At 34.8% G+C, this 23,238-nt stretch overlaps 3 protein-coding genes across 3 annotated transcripts; 2 read left to right on the plus strand and 1 right to left on the minus strand.

Moving 5' to 3' along the window:
• Positions 1 to 3,469: 3,469 nt before the first annotated feature.
• On the plus strand, positions 3,470 to 5,235 carry LOC133868581 (CBS domain-containing protein CBSX5-like). The gene is made up of 2 exons (XM_062305513.1): positions 3,470 to 3,942; positions 4,294 to 5,235. The coding sequence occupies exons 1-2, from the start codon at positions 3,593 to 3,595 to the stop codon at positions 5,135 to 5,137; spliced, it is 1,194 nt and encodes a 397-aa protein (XP_062161497.1). The 5' UTR covers positions 3,470 to 3,592; the 3' UTR covers positions 5,138 to 5,235.
• A 1,884-nt stretch (positions 5,236 to 7,119) lies between these two features.
• On the minus strand, positions 7,120 to 10,400 carry LOC133869395 (uncharacterized). The gene is made up of 3 exons (XM_062306384.1): positions 8,342 to 10,400; positions 8,024 to 8,114; positions 7,120 to 7,508 (listed from the first exon to the last, which is right to left on the minus strand). The coding sequence occupies exons 1-3, from the start codon at positions 10,301 to 10,303 to the stop codon at positions 7,318 to 7,320; spliced, it is 2,244 nt and encodes a 747-aa protein (XP_062162368.1). The 5' UTR covers positions 10,304 to 10,400; the 3' UTR covers positions 7,120 to 7,317.
• A 7,167-nt stretch (positions 10,401 to 17,567) lies between these two features.
• Positions 17,568 to 22,823, plus strand: LOC133868263 (E3 ubiquitin-protein ligase AIRP2-like). The gene is made up of 5 exons (XM_062305076.1): positions 17,568 to 17,945; positions 19,094 to 19,244; positions 19,339 to 19,405; positions 19,512 to 19,746; positions 22,307 to 22,823. The coding sequence occupies exons 1-5, from the start codon at positions 17,863 to 17,865 to the stop codon at positions 22,515 to 22,517; spliced, it is 747 nt and encodes a 248-aa protein (XP_062161060.1). The 5' UTR covers positions 17,568 to 17,862; the 3' UTR covers positions 22,518 to 22,823.
• Positions 22,824 to 23,238: the final 415 nt, after the last annotated feature.

The raw sequence follows: 23,238 nt of genomic DNA on the forward strand, positions 1-23,238 counted from the left end.
GTGGCTAATTTTCAGCCCATGCTGGCATGATTCAATTCACAATTTTGGTTGCACTCATTACTCATGGACGCTTTAAATGAGTGGAAGTAGGTTTTTGGCAATGAAGCTGGCATAAAGGTGGTTGAGATACCCTTTTTTTTTTCCCAGGCCTTTGAGAGTTCCAATTTTGCTGACTTCTGGTTAGAGAATGTAGGTCTGAAAGTTTGATACATATTCGGTGCCCACTCGAGTGGCCATCACTCATCAGTATCATTGAAGATCAATATTGCACGGAAATATCTCATTTCAAGGAAAAAGACACCTTGGACCAGCTATGGGGCTACTTCCACCATAATGTAACTATAATACTATATAATACATTTTCTTTTTATGTCGGTCCTTGTTAAAAGAATTAAGAGTACTGAAATTTCACCATTTTTTAAAAAAGATATGTAAGCTTCAAATCATTTTAATATAGGGTATTTATTTTTTGAAAAGTCTCAATTAAGGGTTATTCGTTTGGACTTTCCATTAAATCCTATCAAAATTCTCAAAATACCGTTCATTTTTTGAAAGAAAAAAAATTGTTAAGATTTAGGCGTTGGTTAGAATTTAACGGGATTTGCAAAAATACCCATGCCTGAATTTTTTTAAAAAATTTATAATTTTTTTTTTAAAAAAAATAAACACAATGGTATTCTGGTAGAATTTAACGAAAAATCTTAAGAAATGACTCCTAATTGAGATTTTTCGAAAAGTGGATACTTTAAATTGAAGCGTTTTGAAGTTCAAGTATCTTTTTTAAAAAATGGTGAAAGTTCGGTACCCTTAAGTGAATTTAAAAAAAAAAAAAAAAAAAAAAAAAAAAAAAACTCTAGAGTTTTGTTTCCAAACCATAAACAAGTCCAACAGATTCCTCCATAAATTTTTATGGATATAAAGATAAAAATTGCCTTATCCATGATATAACCAAGATTTTTCATCCTGGTCAAAAGGGTCAAGCCCCATATATACATAAAAGAAATTTTTTCAAAACTGAGCGGCCACGGTTCCTCGGACTCCTGGTTTTGTCCCTCCTAGTATCATAGTAGCACTCACAAAAGCCATTAATAGGTTTTATCATTATAGTAATTTTAAATACTCAATTAAATTACCATCTCATCGGCTAATGTGGCAGTATTATCTATCCTTAAATTTTTCTTTTTTTAATAAAAGTTGATTCAAGAACCAATCGCCACGTCTACATTAGCTCAATAAAATTAGAATTGAGTAATTAGCATTACTTTATTTAACTTAATTGCTATTTACCTTTAAAACTCAGAGACAGGGAGTATTCCGTTGGTTGGAGCGACACTCTGAGGCTCTTTAAAAAGCATGAGATAGGATTAATTAGATGCCAACTGTTAGCTGTTTATTTAGAAGTTTGAACCCTTCATCTAACATTCATCAATGAATGAGAACGGTGTCCGTTGGAGCCTTTTTAGCTTCAAAAAAATGTTGCAAACTATTTAGATGCCTTTGACTCGAGAAAAACTCGAATTCTTTAATTTTTAATTTTTAATAATAATAATCATAATACACATTTTAAGCATGTTACGCAGAAAAATGATTTTTTTACCTCTTTCATACACCTCTTTTACACCTCATCCTATGTGGCGCATTTTTTTCATTCTAAATCTATGTCACTAAATGTTGAGAAATGATAGTTTGCCACCTCATAACACAACTATTGGCTCTTTTTTCTTTTTCAATTTTTTTATTAAAAAAAAAAATACAAAACCAGATCCCAACCCATTTACAAGGTTTTGTGGTTTTTTTTTTTTTTTTTTTAATAAAAAAATCCAATAATTGTGTCATGGGGTGGTCAAATTTCATTTCTCCTAAAAGTTTTGATAAAAAAATAAATGAAAAAAGAACATCACTTTGGATGAGGTGTGGATGATGTGTATGAAAGATGTAGGATAATCATTTCTCTGTTACATATCCCCCCTCCTTTTTTTTTTTTTTTTTTTTTTTGTTCTATTAGAGGCTATTAACAATGAGTAATCATACACCTACAACTATTTTACAACTTGCTGATACGTGGTTGTATGTGATTAGAGCCACATTAGCCACTAAAAAATACATTCAATACCCTTCAATCACATGCTAAGACATGTCAGCAAGTTGTAAAAAGGATGTATGTCTACTATTTTCCCTGAACAATTGAGTTATCTAATTTTCCTAAAAAAAAAAAATTGAGTTGTCTAATAAATAGTTTTTCTTTTTGAGTAATAACATCAAAAATTATAAAAGAGTTGTAAAAAAATTGCAAGTCTAACATTTTTCTTTTCTTTTTATTTCTCTCTGATCTTTCAAGATTTAAGGAAATGTTTAGATCGAGTAGTACAGCTTCTGGTACAACCCTTACAAACTCACATGGCAATACAAATGAGTACCACATGGCACAATATGAGTGAAAAATTGAATAACAAAATTTAATTGTTAGTGCTAGCGTAATAGTGCCATATAAATTGTCACATTAATTTGTAAAAAACTTATATAATAAAAGTTGTAATACCTCTAACAACATCTTGTTTCAAAAAACTTATCTAACAACTAAAATCGAGTTTAGATTTGGTGCAATTGCTCCAGCTATCCCAACATCTGCCCGACCCAGTGACAGTCCCTCACCCCTCTCAGATCAAGGGAATCAGATCCTCTCCGGTTAAAATGAATAGGAGAGGAGTCGATTCCCTTATATTTGAGAGGCATTTTTGTCATTTTACATGTTTTTTAATAATAAAAAAAAGCCTGTAAAATGTAAGGAACCAGCTCTACGAGGATCCGAATTCCATATCAAGGGCTCGTTTGGATGTGCAAATTTTTTTTATGTATTGTATTATACTATTCTTTACTATATTCAAAATTATAAATATTGATGAAATTTACTTTTTAAAATTATGTTTACATAATTTAGAGAATCTGAAGCAAAATTAAATAAAATTTGAATTTAAAAATTCTATCCAAACATGTTTTTTAAAAATAATAAAATATAATAAAAAAGCATAGTTTACCCATAAATGCTAAGGGGCCGTATTTGAATTTAGATGCATAATCAGGAGGAAGAACAAACAGGAACCAACAGGAACCATCGCTGGCGGACGGAATGCTATTTGAACACGGCAGTACACATATGACAGGACCAAGCTGTAACGGAAAATGATCGGGTACAACCTCTTTCGGACAACTTTGGCACAATTCACTCATAATGAGGTGGAACCTACGTATGTGAACCCCACCTCATTGTGAGTGAGATTGTGCCAAAAAGTTGTGATGAAGTTGTATATTTATTATTTCTCAGCTGTAACATTTGGAACTCAGTAAATGACACGACCGAAACAAACATCGTACAGTACGGTGTGAGTGACCGGGGTGACCGGGGTGACCGGCTATTCACGGTAACACCCATCTATATATATCCAAAATGCCAACTACAATTCCTCAACCTCAATTAGAACATTTCCAGGCTGTCCTCTCCGCCTTCGTATCTTAAGCCCCCCCTCGCCATCCCTGCCCCATTCGTTTCTCTCGCGCTCTCTTTTCTCTCTTTCTCTGAGCTGGTTGTTTGTGCATGGCAGTGAGCATATTGGCCCGGGAGGTATCAGACCTATGCCTTGGAAAGCCTGCGCTTAGGTGCCTCTCCGAGTCAGCCACCGTGGCCTACGCCCTCTCGGCTCTGAAGAGGCTGGGGGAGTGCTATCTGAGCGTGTGGAGCTGCTGCCACGACACGTCGTCGAGGGCGAAGACCGTCGGCTCCGATGATTGCCGATGCGTAGGCAAGGTTTGCATGGTGGACATAATCTGCTTCCTCTGCACCACAGAGAACCTCCGCTCTCCTGCCACCGCTCTTCAGTCCCCGGTTTCGGTTCTGATTCCCAAGACTTCTGCTGGGCTCGTTACGCATTTGGATCCCCACTGCAGGTTTGTTAATTTTTAGAAATTAACTTCTCGTCCTGATTACTATCCTTTGGTTGTATTGTTCTCTGATCCTTCCTCTTATATCTTATTCATTTGCCTTTCGTCCAACCCATATCCTCAAAGATTAAATCTTTTTTCTTAGAAAAACACGGGAAATGATTGAATACAAACAATATTTCAAGATCCCCAGTTTTATTTTTTTATTTTTTTTTCCCTTTTTTTCCGAACAATTTCTTTCTTTCTTCGTCTATTTAATCAGATTACGAGTCCGTTTGAGTTTGTAATTTATATATATATATATAAAATGTTGTCTTTCTATGTATCTAACTGTTTTTCCTTACAATTGATTTCCAGCTTAGGGGAGGCTATAGATCTCATCCTGAAAGGAACACAGAACCTTGTGATACCAATACCAAGGCAAAGCCGGAACACCACAAGTTCAAGAAAAAAGCTCCTCCACAAGGCGGCCTCCTTCAACACCACCCTCCACAACACCCGCGAGTACTGCTGGCTCACCCAAGAAGACTTAATCCGCTACCTCCTCAACTCCATTGCCCTTTTCTCTCCCACCCCCATCAACCCCATCAACACCCTTAACGTAATCGAGACCGGAAACATCCTCGCCATCCAATACGACGACCCTGCCTTTCCCGCGTTGCCCCTCATCTCTCAGTCCCTCCTCAACCAAACCTCGATTGCCATTGTCGACGTGGACGGCAAGTTGATCGGCGAGATCTCACCATTCACGCTCAATTCCTGCGACGAGTCGGTTGCGGCGGCCATTGCAACACTCTCGGCAGGCGATCTAATGGCGTATATAGACTGCGGCGGTCCGCCGGAGGACCTAGTGCAGCTGGTGAAAGATAGACTGGAAGAGCGAAACTTGGGGACAGCTTTGGAGCTAATGGAAGAGGAATCGACGATATCATCATCATCATCATCAATGTGTTCGACTTCTTCAGACGAAGAGTTTGGGTTAGGGAGGAATGGGAGGTTAGGCGGCTATTCGGCAAGGCTGGTGAGGAGGTCAGAAGCAATCGTGTGCTATCCATGGAGCTCGTTGGTGGCAGTGATGATTCAGGCACTTGCACATCGTGTTAGTTATGTGTGGGTTGTTGAAGAGGATGGGAGTTTGGCCGGGATTGTTACCTTTGCAGGCATGTTGAAAGTTCTCCGGGAACGTTTGAACTCAATATAGGATAATCTCAGAAGAAGATGAGAACTCAAATTATAAAAGATCGCAAACAATCTGAGTCAACAATGTTTTCAAGTAATCAAACATTTGGAGTTTGGATATGGTTGTGTTTTTATAATAATAATAATACGCTTTTTATCACAACTAAATAGAGTTTGGATGTGGAAAATGTTTGGATATTGGACAAAAATTTCCCAAAAGCCAGCTAGTTTGAAATTTCGTACAAACTAATCTCTAAATAAAATTGCTGTACTTTTTAATTTTCTTTCCTTAAAAATAGTTTTCAATAATGTGTCGTAATCCTATGAGATGGTGACATATTTTTAAAATAGTAGATCTCATTCATATTTGACACATCATTTGGGGATCAACTTTTTTTTTTAAAAAAAAAATAAAAAATGGTAAGCGTAGAACTTCTCATCTCTAAAAGTGACATGTTCTTAGTACAAAGCATACGCTTCTCACATTTTTTTTAATAACTTAAAAGACATATGTCACTTTTAAAAACTGGTTTATGTAAGTAATTTTTGTCCTTGTTTATTACAAATTTTACTACAATCTCTTAATAAACCGGTAGTTCACGTGATTCTACCACGTCAATCACAATCAAATTTATTTATTTAGTAGTTAATGCGGTAAGTATCACGTGGACAATCACATTAATTTGTAAAGAATTTGTAGTAAATATTATAATATTTCTAACACATTAGAAATGCCACGTAACATATATCTTCTCCACATCATGACATGTGAATAGGGCTTGCAATAATAATAAGAAAACGATACAAATCCATCTCCTATTTATCTCATTTTCAAATTTACTGTTAGATTTGTGGGATCCATATTATATATGTCTCATAAATCTAATACTAGATTTAAAACTTGGGTGTATACATATAAGTAAAATAGTTAGGGATCGATAAATTCCCAAAAAAAAAAAAAAAAAAAAAAAAAAGTTAGGGGTCGATGAATGCGTAACATGTCCCGTAATAAAAATCAACGTACGACAAGCTAGATGTAACATCTACCAACATGGGATGTCTCCGAAAAACTTCATAACATGCGAATAGGACTTGCAATAATAGCCAGCGTACAAAGATGTAACATCTACCAAAATAAGATGCCTCTGGAGAATTCCGTGACGATGTTCCGGAGAATTCACGAGGATTTGCCTTTCAGGTTTATAGGCTTCCGGTCAGTCATCATTCGGTCTTATCACATTGGATTGTACAACTACAATAATCTTTTTCTCTTAACCCCTCCCTCACTGCATGTGATTTATTCTTCTACCAGTCAAGACTTATAGCTGGTGCCAAGAAAATTAGCAATCCAACAATAAATAAACCTAGACAAACCTTCTATGCAAGTTTTGATTCGCGAACCCAACACTAAATTTACAGATGGAATATGATTCGTTCGATTAGACGAGCGAGACTTGACTTGTATAGTCTTATATTTCATGCCTTAACACAACCCGAAACCGACACGTAACATTCATGATTATCAATTTTTACACGACTTACGAACCCAATATGAAATTAGCAAGTTGGGATTGAGACGTCCAACCACTCTAATTAAATGGGTTGAGCTAAGGTTGATTTATATAGTTTTATAAACATGTATCGACATGCGAACATCAATTATCACCCCTAAATTGCAAACTGAAGCAATTGATTGCCAATTGTGCAATAAAATTGTATAGTTTAGAAAGCAAACAAAAAGTGTTGCGTGCCAATTAGGTTATGGACCTACACAATTCTCCAGAGCAGTTAGCTGGCAGTTAGCTGGGATAAGCAGGCCCAAACAAGGATTTCCCATTGGCCCAACTTTATTCCTGCTGAGTGTAGTTAGTGATACAACAGCCGTGCGCCTGTGTTGACAAACTTGTTCACTGTCTTTGGTGAACTTACAGAGATCGAAAAGCATTGGCTGGGAGAAAGAAAAATAAGGGATGGATCATAGAGAAAAGTCACTGACCAAGTACGTAGATGGTGAACAAGATGAAAAGATTTATTTCGTATTATTACAACAAAGTTATTCTTCATAGTAAGAAGGGATGGAAGAGGCTATCCATCATGCATTTTGCACTCCAAAGGTGGAGAAGGGACAAAACTTGGAAAAAAATAGTATAAGCAAAGATAGTTGCAAGAGCAATTTGAGTTGATTGTTTTGTTATAACCTGACTAGAAGTACCTAAAACTAAGCTCAGACATACAAGTTGACAGGGCTTCTCTTACTTGGAGATTGCTGGAGTCCATGTGGAGTGCATCTTCATATAGCCTCTTTGCCTGTTGCAGAAACTTCACCTTCTCTTTACTGTTACTTGGCCGTAAGCGAGATCTTTGCTGCAAAGCCACACCCCATTTGAACAAAGCTGCAATTCAAACATAAAAAAATCAGCTAGAATCTCATACTTGGTTGAAATAATATCTTCATTGTAAGTCGAAATGGCAAAATGAAGCTTTGTGCTTCTCTTTACTGAAGGATTTTTATGTATTATCCAGCAAGGGGGGATGATGCTCTACGCTTTCACTCCAAAGCATTTTCTGGCGACAGAAATATAAAAACGCAGCCAAGTGATAAGACACAAAACCCAATCAATGAATTGCCGGATTTTGAAGCAACTTTTACTACACTTCCTCATTTGTAGCTCAAGGGGTTGCACAGTTGTTCTGACTGATACAGTTGTTCATGCAAATGATGTACACATTTTGCCCATAATCATGTAGTGCCCAATATTGCTCTATGACCATATATTCTTTCTGTTTCAGTATTTTTCAGCCATTACACTACGTAGAATTTGTAACTGAACTACGTTGATTGCAGCTGCAATAAATATTCACATCATGAAATCACTGTTTTGACTGGTAAGGAAAAACATAAACATACCATCAGGTGCGTAAGCATTGCCTTTGGACATCATAGCATCAAATTTATCAATTGCAGCCAAGAACACTTCGTCAGCCTCAAAAGCAGCTTCCTGAAATTAGGAATATTTACTTCAGATTTAAAAATTCAGCGGTGTGCATTAAACAAATAGTGCCAATATTTCAAAGTGGTTTCACAAGTAATCAAAATAAACCAAACAATATAGTAATGAAACCTTATCTCAGGCTAGAAAATATATTCCTTTAATTTCCACGACTAGTTCAGGTGACTATAATGAGAACTGCACAACTCAGAATTTTAGCAACGAAGAATGCTTACCGGTCCAATATCCGCAATTAATTGGGCACGGAAAGAGAGCGCGAGACCCCAATTGTATAGGGCCCTTACATCGTTCCCATCAATTGATAACGCCAGCCTATATTTTCTGCCTGCCTCCAGAAGAAGTTCTTCACACTCTTCACACACATTAACAAGGACAGATGCAAGGTCATCTTTACTAGTGATGCGCTCATCTAATCCCTTGAGTATTCCGTTCCATTTCTCAATGGATAACGGCTCACTTCCTGAAAGAAGAGTTCTCAACTCACGACTAATCTTCAATTTCAATTCTCCATGAAGAAGATAGGTGTTGCCTAGTTGGCCCACAGCCAACAAACTCATGGGCTTCATAGCTATGGCTTTGGAGAGTAACTTGGCAGACCTGTACAATATGATTTCAGCACGCTCCTCATCACGTTTTCTCCTGATAAACTCCTTTGCTTGTTTCAAAAGGTCATTAGCTTCTGTAAGATACTTATCAAACACCACATCATCTGAAACCTTAGGAGATGAAGAGGAACCAACCTCACTCTCATGTGAAGACTGGTCATTAGCCATACGGGAATCATCTTCGTGATTCATCCTCTCTTCTCTAACTTGAAAACTGTAAGACTTATTGTTGCTCTTCTCCCTATTGAGAGAAGTCTGGTAAGCTCCACTGGATTTCTTGAGCATCTGCTCTTGTACAAAGGAAGCTTCAGTTTCCATATGTTTCATCCTCACTCTAAACTCCTCAGAATTATACTGTCTATCATGGGATTCCCACATCTCAGTTTTGTTATTATGGCCCATCTTCACAGAGAAACTCTGGTTATTCATAAACCGCAAACTGTTACTCCGGTAACTATATTCTTCTCCATCAATAAATCTTTTGTTACTGCCACCCATCTCCCCTGAACTCATTTTCCCATTTTGTGAATCAATTATTGTTTGTCTACGTCCATCCTCATCAAAAGCAGACTTATTTGATGAATCTTGAGACACACTCAAATTCCCATTTCCTTTATTATCATTAACTGAACTGAAATTACTCGCTTCAACTGTAGAAGTAGAAACATTTGCTCGAGTTTGATCAGTTACCACACTCTCTACAGTCTCTCGCTTAATGTTATCTTTCACTTTATTAGGCTTGGAACCAACCAAATTCTCTCCAAACAAACTTCCAATAGATTGCAACAGCTCAAACCCAATTTCACCCAGCTCTTTCTTCCTTCTACTTGGCCTCGGGTTCTCCACTAACACTACATTAGAGTTCCCCACATTATCCATAGAAGCCTCAGCAAGGTTTCTTGCATTCAAAGCTGATAAACTAATTGATTCCATCTCATTTACATAATTTTCCAAATCACCTACAGTAATTTCTTTATTATCAATGGCTTTTGCTATATCATTCTTTAAATTATTAACCTTAACATCAAAGCCATCAAAAAAACTCACTAAGTTCCTCAATTTCTCGGTATAAAACCAAGAAGTCTCTTCTTTTGCCCTTCTCCTACCTCCATTTACACTCACCTCACTGAAATTTCCACCACGAACAAACCCAAACGAAAACCCAATAGCAAAAACCAAAATCGACGCTGGAAACACAACAATCGAAGAAACTCTAACCCTAGAAATGGCCAGAGCACACACAAGCCCCAAAAGAAACACGAATATATGCTTTCCATCATCGGCTTTCACAGAAACAAGAAAATCGCGAAACTGATCCGACTCACCAGTGCTCTCCGAGTCACCGACGAGTTTCAACTCGTCCCACCCGCCGTAACTCACTGAGCCAGAAGCACAAGAAGCTCTAACAGAGCAAATTCTGTGCTGTTGGGGACTTTGAAGCCATTTCCTGCGGGACAAACGAAGAAGGTTTAGACTTTCCCCAAAAAATGACGGAAACTCAAGGCGAAAAAACGAGGGCGAGAATTGAGGGTTCGAATAATTAATGGGATTCACGAAAATTTGGGTTTCCATTGGGGGATGATCGCTCGCCGATTGAAGAACGAGCTATCTTCTTAGGCTGCAACTCGGGGGGGCTAGTACGTGGCGCGACAAACTCGGAGCATTTTAAACCCGAGCTTTTCAACCTCGGAGCCTATCTCAAAGAGTCAAATATGATACTTTATGAATTTTTCATTAAAAAAAAAAAAGTTAATTAATTTTTAAAAGGATTATAAACCTTTATTTTTACAAAAATTAAAAATAATAATAATTTTTTTTAGTAATTAAATAATTAATATTTAATCCTTTCAAAAAATTAAATACATGACAAAATTCTTAAAAAATATACAATATTTTTAAAATATCAAAATGGTAGAAAATTATAATATTAAAATCAATCCTTCGAACATAAAACAAAAATTGAAAATATAAAAAAAATATGAGATATATATACATATCAAAGTAAAATAGCCAAACAATAAAATAGGAAATATATAGACAAAGTAAAACAGTCAAATAATCCGTACAAGAATATCGTTTTAAGGGATAAATTTTTCCTTTAAAATAGGTTGGAGAAAATTTCTTTAATTTAGTATGTTAAATTGATATATATTTTTAAAGTGTGTGATTCTTATGTACATTTTTAAAAATACAGGTAAAAATATATATTTTGTTAATTTTATTAAAAATCATATAGAAATCACATGTTTTAAGGACGAGTCAATTTAATAAACGTAATAAGAAGAAGAAAAAAAAAACCCTTAGTCCATTTCAAGGGTTCTAACTTTGTCATGTTTCAGCTTATAGCATATATAGTTAACTCTCTATTCTTTAGTTAAATTTTGGCTAAAAAATTCACATTTTTTAGTTTAACTGACAACTTTACAAAAGCACCACAAATAAACTCTTTAAATCTCACTCTATTCTATTTAAATATAATTTTTATTCTAACTTTCTTTTATTATTATTCTCAAAATCACCCCACAAACCGAGAAAGAGTGGGAAAATGAGAGAAAGTGAAAAAAATAAATATAAAATTGTATGGAAATAAGATAGAGATAAAGATTGTTTAGCCAAATATGAAGTACAAATCTAACAAATATTATAATAAAGTATGAAAAAGAGCTTGATAAAATCTGATTTTTATTAATTTTAGCCACAATTTGGCTAATCATCACTTTTGAAGAGCTGAATGTGAATGCTCTTTCCAGGCTATAAGAAACTCTACCCAGCTCAAATAGAATTAAATTCCCGTTTGGAATTTAGAGACTAAGCCCAAAGTAAACATGAAAAACCACAAGCCAAGCTTGCCCAAAGTCTGGATTGGGCTCAGGTTTGGTTTCAGCTAGCTTGCCCATTTACATGAAACAATTATACAGTGGATCAGTGAGTTTGAAAAGAAGGGGAAATACACCCATTACTCCCATCATATACAATTTTTATTATTATTATTATTTTCTTTGTATTTTTTTTTTTTACATTGAATGTGATTGAAAAACAAGGGATTTTTGAGAGATTGATTGTTGTTATTGAATAACAAGTGTCAAGAGATGATCACTTAATGGTCCATCTCCTAAGGCGTTGGCTCAAGTGGTAAAAGTATTGGTCTTTGTGATAGTCCTATGAGATCTAAGGTTCAAATCTCCTTGAGTGCAAATAATTTCTTGGGGCTATTCTGCCAGCGAAGTCGAAGTATTATCCGATCCGTATTGAATGGGCGCTTTAGACGGATTCGAAGTTTACCTGATAGGGGTGAGTATACGAAATGACCCTACCTTGAAGGAATTTCTCGTCATTAAAAAAAATAAAAAAATAAATAAAAAATGTTGGAGATGGAATAACAGGAAGCAAGTCAAAGGATTTAATTAACAGAACTGAGATGGTATTTTATTATTATTGTTAGATTTGTACCAGATTTTTCTAGTAGATCTTGGTAGGATAAGGAAGCAACTTAAGTTATAATTAGACAAATTAATGAAATAATTAATGTGGTAGATGGAGTTTTTATTTTGTTGTCCTTTTTGTTTCTCTTTGTTTAAAGATAGGGATAGGAAGCTGAGTGGGTCCGGGTCGGCACCTGTCAACTATTTTACGAACCTAACCCACTCCACCTTTACCTAGTTTTCGGACCCCACAAATATCCTTTTTTCCCACTTGTCCTTTACCCCCCGCAAAACTCGAAAAATTATTATTACCAACCAATAATTATTAGCCAGATTCATTGAATCCCCCCTATTCCACTTGCTTTTTTAAAAAAAAAAAAAAAATTATTATTTGCCAAACTAAAATGTGCATGTATGTACATAAATTAAAGTGTTTTTCTTTTCTTTAAAAAATGGGTTGAAGAATTCTATTTATTTGATTTGTTTTTAGAGCATTGATTTTCATTTTTTAAAATATGATTAATAAAACATATGACATCTCTAATTAGAACATGTAAAAATCGCATGCATTTTAAAAATGCATGAAAAAAATCACGTGTTCTAAAAATATATGTTATTTTAACAAATTAAATTAAAAAAAAAATCTTACAATTTAATTTGAAGAAAAGCTTTTATCCAGCAAGCAAAAATGAATATGACCATTAAGGGCTTGTTTGAGTATGCAATTTTTTTTATATTATATTATATTATTTTGTATTATATTCAAAATTGTGAATACTGGGATAACTGGTTTTTTAAAATGATGTTTGGATGGTTTATAAAACCTGAAATAACATTAGAAAAAGTTAGATAAAAACTGAGTAGAATTTGAATTCTAAAAAAAAACTTGTTGGTACAGTTTTCAGTATGCTGTGGGCAGCACTCTCTACGATGTTCTTCATGTCTCCTAATTGACCTATGATGCCTAAGTCAGTGTTTTTTGTGTCAAGTATAATAATATTAGTCGTCTTTTATACCTGGTGTAAGTGTTTATTTATAAGTTGAGAAGTGAAGGCAAACTTGTATTAGGATTCTGTTTTTCACTTGACGACTTAATCTAATATTTAATTAGGGTTTCACCTATGGGCCAATGTTGGCCTAAAGGTCCATAACCTTTCTGAGTGAGCTTGTTTGAGTTGGATTATTCCCAACACAATTCAAACATGTATTTAAAAAATAATAAAATATAATTAAAAAAAAAAACTGTTATCAAACATGCCTTAAGCTTTTGAACTTTTGATACTTCTTATTTAATGAAGACGGACCAAGATCCTCTCCAGTTCCCCTCTCCAATTGAGAGGAACTAGAGATGAGTCGGTCCCTTATGTTGAGGGGCAGTTTTATAATTTCACATGTAAAATTATAAAACTGCCTCTCAACATAAAGACCGGTTCTTTTCTAGTTGAAATTCAACTTGAGAGAATCCTCTTGCAATGAAGACTTAAGCACACTTGACTAGGTCAAGTTAATTATTTCCATTGTATGAGTTATATATGTAAGTATTTCTTCTTCTTCTTCTTCTTCTTCTTTTTTTTTTTTTTTTTTTGTTCTTATTTTTATTTTTATTTTTTAATGAGTAGAGCTTTTACCCCTCCTTTAATTAATATGAATCCTTTAATCATTACTATGTAACTCTCAACATTTATTTCCCCATAAAAAGTTTAGGTGATGGATGCTGTCTGTTGAGACGACAACAAAATCATGCATTTATTTTCGTTTCTTTTTGGTAACAATCATGCATGTACTTTGGAAACAAATTTAAAGAAGGATAAACCCTTTTTCTTTTTCTTTTTTTTGGAAATTGGGTTGGAAGAGTTTATTAACTTATGTCTGGCTTAGAGTATGTGATTTTAAACGCATGTGAAAATTAAATGTTCTATTAAAAATAAATAAGAGAATCATATATTTTAAAAACACATGTAAGTTTAATAAACTAAATTTGAAAAAAAAATTCTTAAACTTAAAACTATATATATAGGATGCCCCCATTCTGCATTTAAAGACTCAATTTTAGTTAGGGTGTGTTCGAAATTAAGATTTCATAAACAGAAAGTGTACGAAAACAAATCGTTTGAGAATTGCGTTTTTAAAAAATTGAGATTTGAAAATGCAGAAATCTGCTTTTCAAATGGCAGGCAATTTGGTGTTTTTTTGAAAACGCATAATTTTAAAGACTAACTTGAGATTTTAAAGGCCAAATAACGATTTTGTCAAACGCTTAACTGCATTTTTAAAAATCAATTTTTCAAATCGCACATTTTAAAATTGTTATTTTTAAATCGCACATTTTAAATTCACAATCTTAAATAAACCCTTAGAATTAAGCTTATTCAAATTTAATTTTTGGGTTCAAATTTTAATGAGTCTAATTTCAAAAAGGAAAGGCAGTATATTATAAAAAAGAGACTTGCTACACAGGGACGTTCATCCGTCCCCTGTGAGCATTTTATTATAAAAAAATAATTTTTTATTAAAAAGTTGGCTTTGATGGGCTTTTTTAATAAAAATTTATTTTTTTATTATATATGGGGGATGGGGGACGGATGAGTGTCCCCCATCCAGCATTTCCCTATAAAAAATAATAGGAAAGAGCGGGAAAACAAGCAACAAAAAGTTTTGGAGAACATAACCCAGTGTTATATATTTTTGTTTAGAATTTCAAAATATATTGCCTCGTACGATGATATCACAATGACAAATTTATACTAAAAAAACTAAAAATAATGCTGGAAATGCCACTTGGTCCTTGGATTTGCAAACTTGAAGCTAATCTCCTTCAATCAAAGATTCACTAAAATGAATTCATATCATTCTTTCATGTATATGAAATTTCACGATTGGGATGAAATTAAAAAAAAATTAAAAATTAATCTACTAAATTAAAATTTTAAAAAATTTAGAGGAGTAATTATAAATGTAATTAAAATTTATAGGAGTTATGTGAAATTTTTCCGCAATTTCAATACCGCTGACTGGTTTAAGATGAGAATGAGCATAGTCTTTTCTTTTTTCTTTTTTCTTTTCTTTTTTTAAATGGATAAAAGTATTTGACTGTCTTTCGTGTGCATTTTTTCTTTTGGTCTTCCTCCACTTTTCTTCATCAAATCTCCAAGAGTATCCTCTAATGCAAACTCAAGTCATCAATTGCGGAACCTTATGCCACCTTTGATACTCTAGTCATCTCCAAAGCAAAGAACAAAGGGAAACAATTAGCAAAGTTTTTTGGAATTGTCTTTTGTCTGAAAGTGAAAATGAAATTTGAATAATAATTATTTCATATGCGTAATGACCCAGAAAAAAATGATAGCTTTATATGTACTATCACTCTAAAATGAGTAATCAATTTGAAATTTTTTAGATTTCACATAATAATAAATCAATGTGAAATTTATCACTCATGAGTGCTTTTATAATTCACCCACCTGATGTGAGCTATCCATCTTTTTAATATGTGACTAGAGTGTTACAATCTCACATCCTTAAATTCCTAACATCTTTGTAAGGGCCATGCCATTGTGTACTTCAATACCACACGACGCTATTAGGTTGCTCTAATACTATTTATAACGACCTAAGAAAAATGTTAATCACATATGTACTATCACTCAAAATAGAATAGTCAATTTAGAGTTTTTTAGAATCATTAATAAAGAATATGGTTGGATGTATACTATGTGTGTTGGTATAGTTTCTGGTATGGTAATGTGCCGTCGCCTTATAATTCACCTTTTGCTTCGAGATCTGCAAAATAACAAACAACTTCGGATGCGTATGTCAGTTTTTAATCAATCATTTTGGGAGTATTTAGAGCAGAGTAAACTTAGAGATTAGCCTGTAAAATATATAGGGGGTTTGAGTCTATTTATAGGCTCACAGTTATAGAATTATTGGAGTGCTGGATCACAGTTGGATTAGGAGTCTGAGTCCTAGATCGCATAAGCCTTAAACTTATCTTCATAGAGTACAAGTCGGGTAGGATACTATCTTTAATGTTGATTCCATAATAATATATGTCTTATCTCGTGTTTTATGGGATAGGAATCTATCCTGAAGTATTTGAGATACGAGTTTTTTTTTTGAAGATATTAAAAAGTCCTGAATTTAGGCAAGAGCTTGTAAATCCCGGATATAGTTCATTGAATGTATTCAAACACCTCATTATTGAGTCCGAGGAAATGTCTCCGAGTCGGTTTGACATGTATTGATAATGTGTCCGAGGCAGGGTGATCCCGAGATGATTTTCCTCTGAGGCGTGGAGATCTCGAGATGTTTTGCACCATGTGGAGTTTTAGCTCCGAGGTGTTCAAACCCTGAGACGAGCTTTAGTCCGAGGTCTTGTTGTTCGAGATGTTCTCACCATATAATGCTGTGAAGAATCCCTAAGGTGATGGTGATTGAGCTGACCTGGCAGGGTCAACTCGACGAGATGGGCCCCTAATTCGACAATGGGCCCATGTGGTTTCGAGAGTGATCATTTCCCAACAATGTGCAAATTTATAAGTTCTCACGTGACTATTTGCGCATGTAACACATTTACCGTTACTTTTATAAAGAAATGTCATCCTCTCATTTTTTCGTCATTGAACTTTTAAAAATTATTATTAAATTCGTGGAGCTTACACGAGAGATTGATACGAACTCCACAAATTTAATAGTAATTTTAAAAAGTAGAAGGATAAGAGAAAGTCAAGATAAAGAAATTAAGAAATGAATAATTTATCTTTTATAAATGAGATATTAAAGGAAGCAGTAAATTTTCAAATAAGAAAAACCCAAGTACTAAAAATGACACTTTTGAAAACTCATGGTTATGCATGTTATTTTTTTTCCCCCCTCAAAATAATACTAACAAACAATTTAAAATACAAAATATTTATAAAAATATAAAATAATTTTTATCTTTACATTACATTTGAACAATTCTTTCAAACAAAAACAAAAAATACCCGTAAAATACATTAACAAACATACGAGTATTGGCCCGTTTGGCAGCCATCTCTCCCCTTATTTTAAGTTCTCAATAAAAAAAAAAGTCAAAATTTTTTCAAAACTATTATTAAACAATTTTCTCCACTTTCTCTCATAAAAAAAAAATCAACCTCATTTTTATTTTAAATCACGTTAATCACTTTTTATTATTATTTAAATAAAAAATTATAAATTGTCTATATTTTCATAAAGTAGTTGTATTTTTTTGAAATAAATAAGGGAGTGAGAATTAGGAAGAAAAAGGGTCATATTATTATTTGGTAAACTAGTATTAAAAATAGGGGGATGTCAGGATGTGGGAGTGTATCATCATTCATCACTCAACCCTGCGTGGAGCGAAAGGCACCGAAGGAAAAGGAAAAAGTGGGAGACAGAAAGAGTGAGTGGATAAGGGCTTCACGGGCTCGCCTCGCATTCGTGCACTTCTTTGACGCTACAAATTTTTAATTCCTTTTCCTCGCGGCTCCACGACAGCCCTCCAGCTTCCACGTGTCCGCTTCCTCTCTCTCCGTCTTCGCTTTCAAGAACAGAATAGAAGGACCCTCCACACTGTAAGAGAGAGAGAAAGAAAAAGAAAGAAACTGACCTACGGCTCGTCTTGGAGAGAGAGAGAGAGAGGAAGTCTGGGTTATTTGGGCTTGAATTTGGGGTTTTGGGGGGTTTTGAGTGAAATATTTGGAGATGTACGTTGCTTCTTCCATGAGAAAGTCGTTCAAGGACTCTCTCAAAGTGCTTGAAGCTGATATTCAGCACGCTAATACTCTGTGAGTTCATGGGGTCTCTTTGAATTTGGTCTCTGTACTTTTCTTCTTTAGAAAAATATTTCATTTTTTTCTTAATTTTTATGGAATATGGATGCTATAGTTGTCAAGTTTCCTCTTTTTCTTTTTTGTGTTGTCTGGAATGTGAGGTTACTGTTCTTGGATTTTCTGGGTTTTAGCTTCTGATTTCTTTTGTTGTCAGATTTTGTTTTTTTTGGTGCTTTTAATGTTTAATATACTTTTTTTTCTTCCTATTTTTGTTTTTTAATCCTCCAGTGCCTCTCATAATAAACCTTTCACTCTAGTTAAAAAAATTACAAAAAAGCTTAAAGTATTTTTTTGGTGGGTTTGAGTCTTAGAATTCAAACTCACTCTGGCACACACTCAGAGTAGTAGTTAGTGTATCCTTGGTTTTCATCTCTGCAAGTTTGGTTTTTTTTTTTTTTTTTTCATGTTTCCCTTTGTGTGTTAATCTAAATCATATCTTACCCAAATTTTCCTTGTTAATGATGGTTTAAATTCTGATTATGGTATGTTGGTCTCTTACTTGGGATTGCGCTTCAATATTTTTGAGTAGTACGATGATTTGAGACTTTCTTTATGTAGTGTTGACGCACTTTTCCTTTTCGCTCTCCCTCTCCCTCTCTGTTTTTTTTTTGGGGGGGGGGGAGGGCGGGTGCTTGTCAAATATTGGGGCACTTCGATGTATGTGTGGCCAATATCCTTATCTTGATAAATTGTGTTCTCGAGCCCACGTTGGCAATGGTTCCACCTGACTAAGGAGCTGTCTCATTGATTTTTTTTTATGTGCTTAAATTATCGTATGATCAATGGGGTCCGGTTGTCTATTGTTTTGTCCCCACTCCTACGATGTTTCAATAAGTTTTCATTGTTATTGTTGTAATATGTTTTTGGGTGATAAAAATGGGAATGTTATTATCTAGATTAATTCCGTGTGTACAAACAATAACTACTTTTATTTATCTAAAACTTGCGAGCTGAAGATGTCAACAACATGTTATTTGGAGTTTGGAATGCTTGATATTTCTTTGTTTGTGTTCTATGAGTTTCTATTGTACGTTATGAGGTTGCTGCTTAATCTGACTGTCGCATTTTCATCTCTCTGTTAAAATTCTTATCTTGCAATGCAGTGCGTCTGACTTTTCAAGGGATTATGACGGTGCCTGCCTTCAGATGAGAATGTCATATAGTCCAGCAGCACACCTGTTTCTCTTTCTGGTCCAATGGACAGACTGCCACCTTGCAGGAGCCCTTGGACTGTTGAGAATCCTAATTTACAAGGTTGTAATTGTGATCCTTAGATGGGATTTAATGTCTTCGTTTCATTTTCCAATCATGGACGTGGCTGACCTCAGGGATTTACCTGATGCTTTAGGTTTATGTGGATGGCACAACCACCATGTCTACCCATGAAAGAAAAGCAAGTATAAGAGAGTTCTATGGTAATTTCCTGAGTACAGCATATTTGGAATTTTGGTTTTAGAGTCATTAACTTTCCTAGTTTATTCCCTATTATTTTACTGATGTCTAAATTCTTGTTCTGGCCAGCGGTTATTTATCCCTCTTTACTTCAACTTGAAAGAGGTGTTACTGATACGGAAGATAAAAAGCAGAAGGCGGTATGCATGGAGAGGTACCGAAGAAGAGATGACGATGAACATAGACATTGTTTGGATGTGGACAACGAAAGAGAGGAAGAATGTGGAATATGCATGGAAATGAATAGTAAGATTGTATTGCCCAACTGCAACCATGCCATGTGCTTGAAATGTTACCGCGATTGGTATTTCCAACTCTCTTATCTCTAACAAGTTACTTTTTCCTAAGTTCTTGAACTCAAAACAGTCTTTATATAATTTATCTGGGTCTGGCGTTCCTGTTTCTGATATCTACTTGGTAGATAATATTCAGTACCTACGAATAAAGTTAATTAATGATGCATTACATGTTTCATAGACTTTTAATTATTTTGCATCTAATACTTGATGATAGAATCCAGTGAAGGGCCCTTTGTTTCATTGATTGAATTGCCTCATTTGAGTAATGTATTTGTGTTTCTAAATGTTTAACAGAAAAACACAATAGAGAAATTTAACTAAATGTTCAGTTGCACGATCAAAAGTTATTGTTGAGAATTTCTTAACAACTTATCAGTTATAAGCAGAAGTCAGTGTGATTGAGGCATATATACATGTGCATAGATACACATTATGAACCTAGGGTTGTGATTGGATTGCTTTGCATTGTCCATGAATATGAATATGCAGAAACATCTTTTTATTTTTTCCTCCCCTTTTTTGTTGGTGGTGAATATGAATATGCAGAATCATAAGCATTATTTGAATTAGGAAAAGGTAGATGACAATGGGCCAATGACTATAATTGTAGCGTTAGATGTGTTAATCGTTGAATGGTGTAGGCTGTGGATATCTTTTTGCAAATATGTATGGAAGCTTGGATGGTTTTTTGTTTCCTGATATTGAAAAGAGTATTGCTGTGGCTTATGAATTTGGATGACTTGGGATGCCAAAAGTAAATATCATTGTGGTTGTGTTGCATTTTTCGGCATTTCCTTTTGATGTGATCAAGGGAACGCTATGGGGGGAAATATACTCTTGATTATGTGATGCTGGTTTTTATTTTATTTTTTATTTTTATGACGAGGAACCCCTCCAAGGTAGGGTCACTTCGTGTATCCATCCCTGTCAGGTAAACCCCATATATGTAAAGGGCCCCCTCCACACAAATCGGGTAAAACTTGGTAACATGTTATGGGCAGTACTTTTGTTGGAACTTTGAACTCATATAAATTCAGTGCCTTCTGGATGATACCCTGACTTCAAGCTTATTGATTCATGGGAAGAACTGCCATTGGTTATGGGAATTGCTTGTTAAGTGGGAAGTTTCGGTTCAACGGGAAAAGAGTCCTGTGAAAGATACGCCCTCACGTGGGAATGAAAATGCTACTCTCTCCATCCCAAGGTAGATGGGAGTTTACAAATGGTGTACATCTTAATGAAATAAAATAACAGAACAATGTGGGTTCAAATTTAAAGGTAATATAGAAAATTAAATGGATAAATGCATTCACTTTTGAAAACTCTTATATCTTGGGATAGCCCCAAAAGGAAAGCGTCCTATCTATTTTAGGACAGAGGGAGTATTAATTCATGTGTCATTTTGGATTTGGATTGAATTTCATTGCTTGACAGTTCATTTGTCAATTCCTTCAAATGGTTGATCTGCTTTGCAATATTTATGCCTGCTTTTAGTAGTTTCCTCATGGTAGGGTTAATCGGTTGTGAACACTATGTGGATTAGATCTTTCGTATCTAATATGTTAAGAAGGTACCAGTGTCAAATATCGTCGAAGTTTGAAGTTCTCTCTTATGATTAGGTTTCATAACATACTGCTATTTGTACATATAGCACAAAGGGAATGTAAAACTATCTGCTATGAGATTTTAGTGCATTTTATGGTTGCTACTCTGTTGGCTTAATTCCATTAATTTAATGGACCGTGTCAGATTCAACCTGACAATATCTTCTCTATCCCTAATAATAATCCGCATTTCCCTGTTTGGCTGTCTCAAATGTTTGTCCATTGCCAAAATGTCAAAGAATCGATCTTACATTTTTCCACAACCCTTGTTGATTGGATTGATTACATTACAATGTATTTTTAATTTTGAGCGTAATAGTGGAAATCAATGCATAGGATATTTGTGCTATTACAAGAGGGAATATGATTTAGGGAAAGAGGGAGTATTGGGATTATCTGCATGAAATTTGTGTTCCTCCTGAATTTTGTGAATTGTCAAGCCTCTTGTGTAACCGGGATGAACATGATCTGGATTTGAATTGAAAAGGAAATAAGTATATGTAACCTTTGAAGGTCCCATCACAATTCAGTCAGTTGTTTGTCAGATGAAATGATTCTATGATCACTAGTGCTCTAGCATCTGTGGCTCTTTCTCTCGTATACAATTATTTTATTTAAGAATCCTATAACTGAAACACATTAGAGACTGGAAGGAACAAAGAGAACATCTTAATCGTGTAGATAATGTTGTTGGTGCTACTAGTCTCTGCATTTTTATCATTGGATTACTTGCAGGTTGCAATACGTGTTTGTAATGCACTTCTTGGGTTTTCTAGCTATATGCCACTTTTGGGTCGGGGTTGTTTTGAGTAAATTATTTAGTAGACTGCCATATGGTTGCGATACAATTCGGATGATGTGGCAATGAGTAATGTTATTTTGTAGACTGTTATACAACTTGATGATGTGACACCTTTGACTGATTTTGACTAGCACGTCATTTCAATTGTATGACTTGCAGGCGAACAAGGTCGCAGTCGTGCCCCTTTTGTCGCGACAGTCTTAAGAGAGTGAACTCAAGTGACCTCTGGGTATTCACCGACAGCAGGGACATAGTTGACATGGCTACAGTGACGAGGGAGAATCTTAGAAGGCTGTTCATGTATATAGATAAGTTGCCGGTGATTGTTCCAGATACCCTTTTTGACACTTACGATTCTCACATAAGGTGATTAGTACAGTCTAAACTCTAGCCGATGCCCACTGCCTATTGTGGTCTCTCTACATGAGCACTTGCTCTTTCCTCTTGGTTACATAAAAGGCCAGAATTTATCGGCGATTTAGATCATTTAAGAATTGCAGCGCTTTCTTCCCGCTTCTGAGCAGAAGAACCCCAGCCTGAATTATTATGCGCTGGTGGGGTGAAGTTGAGGTAGTCAATTTGAAGGGTTCATAAATTGTATCTAGCACATTTGTACATGCTTGTACAGCTTGCATGGTTGCTTGAAAGAAGCTTTTCAAAATGGTCTTTTCCTTTGTGCTTTGATATTATTCCGTTTAAGTTTACGAGCTTTCTTCTTGTATGCATAAATTGCTTTCTGTGAATTTCCCTGCTGAAAGAAAACATAAACCTAAAAGAAATTAAAAATAAAGTGTAAAATAGAGAGATAAGAGTTTTACGTGGTTCAGTTCATGATTTACGTCTACAAGATAAAGCTTAAAAGGCTATATTATGCCCTTATTGCTTGAAAAATTTACAATAGAAGAGACTATTTATAGAGCTTACATATGAAATACAATCCTAATAAAATCTCTTAATTTATGGTGATTCAATATCCTCAAATCCTTAAATTTAAGGTAATTTAATTTTTATCAATGCAATACAATTCTCATCAAATCCTTCTTACGGGCATAACGTGCATTATATTGAAGAGAGCTCCTTTGATAAGATAG

The sequence above is a fragment of the Alnus glutinosa genome, chromosome 5, assembly GCF_958979055.1.
Source record: "Alnus glutinosa chromosome 5, dhAlnGlut1.1, whole genome shotgun sequence".
Taxonomy (NCBI): Eukaryota; Viridiplantae; Streptophyta; class Magnoliopsida; order Fagales; family Betulaceae; genus Alnus; species Alnus glutinosa.